General features: G+C 42.5%; 1 protein-coding gene across 1 annotated transcript; it reads left to right on the top strand.

Moving 5' to 3' along the window:
* The first annotated feature begins 3,386 nt into the window (after positions 1–3,386).
* PPDPFL (pancreatic progenitor cell differentiation and proliferation factor like) lies at positions 3,387–6,781 on the top strand. The gene is made up of 5 exons (XM_035277011.3): positions 3,387–3,531; positions 3,841–3,938; positions 5,108–5,185; positions 5,280–5,378; positions 6,264–6,781. The coding sequence occupies exons 2-5, from the start codon at positions 3,845–3,847 to the stop codon at positions 6,320–6,322; spliced, it is 330 nt and encodes a 109-aa protein (XP_035132902.1). The 5' UTR covers positions 3,387–3,531; positions 3,841–3,844; the 3' UTR covers positions 6,323–6,781.
* The last annotated feature ends 697 nt before the right edge of the window (positions 6,782–7,478 follow it).

Here is a 7,478-nt window from a genome sequence, read left to right as displayed (position 1 = left end):
TGTGTGAAGAGCACCTGAAATCCACTCTCTTGGAACGTTTCCAGTGTGTGTGTGTGTGTGTGTGAAGAGCACCTGAAATCCACTCTCTTGGAAAGTTTCCAGTATGTGTGTGTGCGTGTGTGTGTGTGTGAAGAGCACCTGAAAACCACTCTCTTGGAACGTTTCCAGTATGAGTGTGTGTGTGTGCGTGTGTGTGTGTATGTGCGTGTGTGTGTGTGTGTGTGAAGAGCACCTGAAATCCACTCTCTTGGAACTTTTCCAGTATGCGTGTGTGTGTGTACATGTGTGTGTGTGTGTGTGTGAAGAGCACCTGAAATCCACTCTCTTGGAATGTTTCCAGTATGCGTGTGTGTGTATGTGTGCGTGTGTGTGTGCGTGTGCTTGTGTGTGCGTGTGTGTGTGAAGAGCACCTGAAATCCACTCTCTTGGAACGTTTCCAGTATGCGTGTGTGTGTGTGTGCGTGCGTGTGTGTGTGCATGTGTGTGTGAAGAGCACCTGAAATCCACTCTCTTGGAACGTTTCCAGTATGCGTGTGTGTGTGTGCGTGTGTGTGCATGTGTGTACGTGTGTGTGTGTGTGTGTGAAGAGCACCTGAAATCCACTCTCTTGGAACGTTTCCAGTGTGTGTGTGTGTGTCTGTGTGTGAAGAGCACCTGAAATCCACTCTCTTGGAATGTTTCCAGTATGCGTGTGTGTGTGTGTGTGTGTGTGTGAAGAGCACCTGAAATCCACTCTCTTGGAATGTTTCCAGTATGCGTGTGTGTGTCTGTGTGTGAAGAGCACCTGAAATCCACTCTCTTGGAACGTTTCCAGTGTGTGTGTGTGTGTGTGTGTGAAGAGCACCTGAAATCCACTCTCTTGGAAAGTTTCCAGTATGTGTGTGTGCGTGTGTGTGTGTGTGAAGAGCACCTGAAATCCACTCTCTTGGAACGTTTCCAGTATGCGTGTGTGTGTGTGTGTGTGTGTGCGTGTGTGTGTGAAGAGCACCTGAAAACCACTCTCTTGGAACGTTTCCAGTATGCGTGTGTGTGTGTGCGTGTGTGTGTATGTGCGTGTGTGTGTGTGTGAAGAGCACCTGAAATCCACTCTCTTGGAACTTTTCCAGTATGCGTGTGTGTGTGTACGTGTGTGTGTGTGTGTGAAGAGCACCTGAAATCCACTCTCTTGGAATGTTTCCAGTATGCGTGTGTGTGTATGTGTGCGTGTGTGTGTGCGTGTGCTTGTGTGTGCGTGTGTGTGTGAAGAGCACCTGAAATCCACTCTCTTGGAACGTTTCCAGTATGCGTGTGTGTGTGTGCGTGTGTGTGTGCATGTGTGTACGTGTGTGTACGTGTGTGTGTGCGTGTGTGTGTGAAGAGCACCTGAAATCCACTCTCTTGGAACGTTTCCAGTATGTATGTGTGCGTGTGTGTGTGTGCCTGTGTGAAGAGCACCTGAAATCTACTCTCTTGGAACGTTTCCAGTATGCGTGTGTGTGCGTGTGTGTGTGCGTGTGTGTACGTGTGTGTGTGCGTGCGTATGTGCGTGTGTGTGTGTGAAGAGCACCTGAAATCCACTCTCTTGGAACGTTTCCAGTATGTGTGTGTGCGTGTGTGTGTGTGCCTGTGTGAAGAGCACCTGAAATCCACTCTCTTGGAACGTTTCCAGTATGCGTGTGTGTGTGTGCGTGTGTGTGTGAGCGTGTGCATGTGTGTGTGAAGAGCACCTGAAATCCACTCTTGGAACGTTTCCAGTATGCGTGTGTGTGTGCATGTGTGTACGTGTGTGTGTGCGTGTGTGTGCACGTGTGTGCGTGTGTGTGTGAAGAGCACCTGAAATCCACTCTCTTGGAACGTTTCCAGTATGTGTGTGTGTGTGTGTGTGCCTGTGTGAAGAGCACCTGAAATCCACTCTCTTGGAACGTTTCCAGTATGCCTGTGTGTGTGTGTGTGCGTGTGTGTGTGTGCGTGTGCATGTGTGTGTGAAGAGCACCTGAAATCCACTCTTGGAACGTTTCCAGTATGCGTGTGTGTGTGCGTGTGTGTACGTGTGTGTGTGCGTGTGTGTGTGCGCGTGTGTGCGTGTGTGTGTGAAGAGCACCTGAAATCCACTCTCTTGGAACTTTTCCAGTATGCGTGTGTGTGTGCGTGTGTGTACGTGTGTGTGTGCGTGCGTGTGTGTGTGTGAAGAGCACCTGAAATCCACTCTCTTGGAACGTTTCCAGTATGTGTGTGTGTGCGTGTGTGTGCGTGTGTGTGTGCGTGCGTGTGTGCGTGTGTGTGTGAAGAGCACCTGAAATCCACTCTCTTGGAACGTTTCCAGTATGAGGTACAATAGTATTAGCTGCAATACTGCTGTACGTTACATCTCTAGATGTATTCGTCCCACACAACCGCAGCTTTGTATCCTTGGCCAGCACCTCCCGACTCCCCCATCTCCCTGCTTCTGGTAATCACTTTCCTTTTGTAGATTCCACACATAAGTGGGGTCATGTCGCTACCTTTTGGTCCCGTGTCTGGGGTAATATTTTAAAAAAACATGTTGGCATACTACAGTAAATGTTTTGAATATATTTGAAAACCTAGCCGACATGAATAACTTTATAGCAATGTATACACTACAAAAATTGTGTTAAGAATACACAAGCCGCACACAACCAATAGCCAGTGAACAAACTGAATCAGCAATAGACACAATCACCACTCAATGTAAAGAGAGCCACAGTTTGATCCATGTCAACCGAGTCTATGAAAGGGCAAAGGAATTGATCTGAAAAATGTTACTAAAATCAGAATGAAACTTAGCTTCAGATCAATGAATGATATTGGAACAATGTCATATATAACCCCTTATCGCCCATGATTTCCATCTGTCTCTTGTCATTCCTGCTAGAATTTCTAACTCACTGTCCATCAAGTTCTACTGACTGTGTCCCTCTTGCAGGAAGACTGCAACGTTCCCTCGAGTTCTTTCTTGCTGTCCTTTACTGTGGGACTCGGCCTTGTCTCCCTGTGTCTGTCGGGTATGTTCAGTCTCCCCATCCAGACAATAGGCTGTCCGTGTATCCCACATGTGCCCAGCGTGGTGCTGCAGGTGGAGTGTGTGACTGTCTAAGGCTGAGGAGACACTTGGGTATCTCCTCCCTCTGCAGTCACCAGGACTTGTAATATTAAAGAAGCTGAGTCCAAAAGAACATAGGGCCAAGTCCTGCCCTGCTGGCTGCATCCGAACTTGGCAGGCTGCCGCGTTCTGAGGGCCTTTGGCCGTCTGCAGGGCAGACGTGCAGAGAGTGCTTGCTTGCTGCCTCTGACTGGCTGTGTGCCCACCTCACCCCGAGTCACCCACAGCTTAGGTTTCAGCAAGCCCGGGGCTTCTAAATATAAGGTGTGCTCAGGGGTCCCCGATCATGCAGTCACTGCAGCCTGCGTCTGGGCCCGTGTGGGTGATGCAGCCTCTCTTCACTCACTAAGAACTGATTCTTTCCAAGTATGTATTTTCTGAAGAAACTTTAGAACCACATTCATTTTGGAAGAACTAAAGAAAACAAATAGGTGAGTGACTACCTTATGGCTGAGTTACCACTTTTTCTCTGACCTCTGGGCCTGTTTTAGATGGAATAAGCTCCGTGAATTGTTTGTAGTTGGTTGCATAGTTCTTACTTTTTCAACCAAATGTACTACTTAACTGCATCTTTTAACTGCAATATATTTGGTTGAACTTTTGTGTAAACCTTTAAATTCCTTTGATCAGATATGTATTACGTGGTAAATGATAATACTTGTAACCGTCACATGGGAAAAGGAAAAGGAAACTCCCTGTGATTCGTATCAACGTCTCTTTTCCCTGTTGCTGTTTCTCAGATTGATGCTCACGGCTTCCTGGCGCGTTCTCACGGGTGAAGCCATGGCGTCCGTACCTTCCGTCGGTTGCCTTCTAGCCAGAAATCAGTATTATCGCAGTAAGTTGCATCATGGTAGAGAACTTCTCTAGATAACGTGATTTGAGGTGATGCTTGTGGGTATTGTTGACTTAGGTATCGTGTTCCATTCAGAGCTGAAGAAGACAACTATTGGAGACAGTGAGGAAAGCAGGAGGCCGCAGGGACCTCCGTGACCCAGTGCTGACAGGGGCTTCTCTTTGTTCTAGCTACACTGTATCAGTGAAGCCACTGGCACTCATCAATCCGTGAACTCAGCTGATGTTTCATAATTGCAATTTATGTGCCTTGCATTCTGTACGATCCACTAAAAACAAATAATTTTACATAAATAAAGCATGATTCAACTCCTTAGAAAAGAATGGATAGCATGATTTTGCTTCAAAATTTTCTAATTTTCGTCTTCTGTTATGGAGAATTGGCCAACTTCTATCTGGCCTGTTTATTTTTATTAATCTATCCATCTGTTCATATTCATAGCCAAATAGAAAATTGGAGCTTCTTAGAGAATAGTGAGAAATTTCCTAAAAGGAAATAAGCATTTTAGAACTAAATTAGTAGTTATTAAAAGTATCCACGGTAACAACACCTAGAAAACTCCTCTTTCGAGCGTTGCTCATACTGTGTCAGAAACATCTACTGACTTATTCATGGTACCGAAAGTTTAAACTATGCTCAATTATTGGTGCTATTTATCTATAGGAGTTATTTTCATATTCTGATCTTATAAGAGACACAGGTATTAAATACAAGTCTCATAAGACAAAATGCTTGCTCTCTTAAAATAATTCCTTAATTTCTAGGTTTGACGACTTTTGTAGAACTTTAAAGATATACATATGTAATATTTCTACTGTAGTACAACAATATTTATTCTTGGTCTCAGTCTTTCTAAGTGTTTGAATCTGAAAACATTTACAATACATTTTCAATTCAACATTCATATCCATGGAGAGAGAGAGTTGCCTGCCTTGGAAATGAGTTTATCTTATCAGTAGAACATACAGTATTTTCTTAATGTGGCAGCTTTCTATTGATGGGTAATTTGATGGGTTTTTTAATTCATGAATTCACAAGCCAGGCGTAAATGATTTCACACCATGCTCCTGGAGTGTTTGTATGTAAATGACGTGAATGTGCTTTTCTGGTTGCTAGTTATGCATTTGTTTAATGTCATTTGTTTCCCACAGAGTCCAGTATTTCTTCAGTTAGTTCTTTAACGGGCTCTGATTCTGTTAACTTCGTAGATGATGACAAATCACAGCAAGGTACTTAGTTATTTCTTTAGTGTCACTCTTATATTTCTTTTTATTTTTAATCTCTACTTTGTTTAATAAGGAGTAATATAAATTTAATTTATAGGGTTGCCTGAAGTGGCAGAATCCACCTGGTGGTTTAAATCCTTTTTCCATTCCGAACCTGTGCTTTCAAATGTGAGAGTAAAAGATCCGTCTGCTTTGGGTAAGTTTTAGCCTTTTCTGCTAAGGGCATTTCTTACTTGGGGAATGAAACTATGCATGTGGTAGGTGTTATGCTACTCACTTAGGGTACGAACAGTTGTCTCTTGAGGGCCGCGAGCCTTGCCTATGAAGTACACCTGAGGGATGAGGGTGGCACTGCCACAGCTCCCTCCTTGCAGGGCATTGTCAGAAAGATCATAACACCTTTTCCTGTTCAATCACTCGATGGTGGTGGAGAAGTCATATGCCCACCTGGGTCATTGTTTGGCATGGAATGGATTGGGAATCAGAGGAAAAGGTCTAAATTCGTTTTGCCAATACCTTCAGGAAAAGAATAACCACTGTCTAGTTGTTGTCTTAGGTAACCTTAGGATGACACTGCTGATTTTGACTTGCTTCTGTGTGGTGCAAGTTCCCGGACAGGTGGAACTGGGGGTGCGTGTGCAGTTGTTTTCAGATGTTTTGAACTCAAACACACTGACCAGCACAGTTGTTATTTAATATGTTTAAACTACTTATTTTGGATTTTAGACACTTGAATACCTACTAATTGAATGGAATAGAAAGAATTTATAATAAAGGGATTCATAGATGCTAGTGTTGAAATAGTGATTTTGATGAATTTTCCACCTAAGTTAAATTTAAAATAGAACCATTATTTAAAATATTTTAAAAAGCCAATGCAAGGCTAATTGTCAGAAAGATGTCTTCTCGTCTCTCTTCATCAAGTTTATTCATTTGAATTATCTGGAGAGTGTTTCATTGATTTGTCCCCAATTCACTGACTGCTGTAAAGACAACCCCCGTTGCAGATGAGCACTTTGTAGCTGAGCATCCTCGCACCGCCATGATGAACATGTTGGTAACGGTTGCCTGTCCTATACAGCACCAGCACTTGATTCTGACAATCAAGATCCTCTGGCTGCTGCGGACATCCATACGTGAACGGCTCCCCTTCAGCGCCCCGGCTACTATAGGACTCTTCTCCATTGTAAGAAGACAAAAATGTGCACGAGACCTCACTTAGGAGACAAGATCATAGCAGCCACTGATACAGCAAAAGTTAGGCATTTTTCTCAACACAAAGATGATCACTGCAAATGGTACTTGCCACCTGGTGCATATGTGAAAAGTGTGCCTTTAGAAACAAGACACCTTTTCAAAGTACTTACTATGTCTTGAAATGTTGTGATTTATAGAAAGTAGCTCTTTCATTACTCAGATCGCTTTTATTAAAAAAACTGGTTAGATTCTTTTTATGTCTGCTGAGTGACTTATTTATGATGCCTTAAAACTGGTGCGTCAGTGTTTCACATACTGGTTTAAAGGGCATTGAATGTGGAAGTTTAGAAAAGAATTGTAAAAATTCTGTTTTTTAAAAAGTAATAAAGGTTGGAAATGGCATATGTGTTCTTAAGTACATTACCTGCTAAATATATTACCACATAGGTAACCATTTGGTCATTGTATAGACCTTAAAATTCATGATTTTAAATAATATTTAATAACATGGAATATAATAATATAATATTGTATTAAAAATTAGTATAATATACCTTATTCGGTATGATTTTAGTTGTATTTAAAAGTTGCATGGCATAAACATAGACTGGAAGGAACTATACCAAAATGCTGGTGGGGCTATTACTGGAGATGGGATTATGGGTGTTTTTCATTCTCTTTTTAATATATTTTTCCATGTCTGCAAATTTTTTGGCTATGACAAGTATTGCATATAATTAGAAAATAATAAATGTTAATATAAAAAGGAACACTAGAATAAATTTTCTGAATAAGTATATTCCCTACATTGAGTAGAATAGCTCTCTCTTCTCTGAATATTGGGTAAATAATACTTATTTTCAATTGATAAGTTTCTGTCTATTGCTTGCAGGTAGTTTTCAGTGTATGATGTAAGGCTTAGATACTAGAGATGCTCACTCATTTAGAGGCAGACATCACTGTAGTCATGGGGCAAATGCTGCCTTAAACATCCAGTGGAGCACACGTAACCCTTAGTAGGAATGTCTTCCTACCCAACTACATAACCAGGACAGAGCATCCAGGCTGGCCACTGGCAGTGACAGACATTGCAGACAGA

The sequence above is a fragment of the Callithrix jacchus genome, chromosome 16 (assembly GCF_049354715.1).
Source record: "Callithrix jacchus isolate 240 chromosome 16, calJac240_pri, whole genome shotgun sequence".
NCBI classification, from domain to species: Eukaryota; Metazoa; Chordata; class Mammalia; order Primates; family Cebidae; genus Callithrix; species Callithrix jacchus.
Note: the sequence above shows the minus strand (reverse complement) of the source record. Positions and strands in the feature narration are given on the sequence as shown.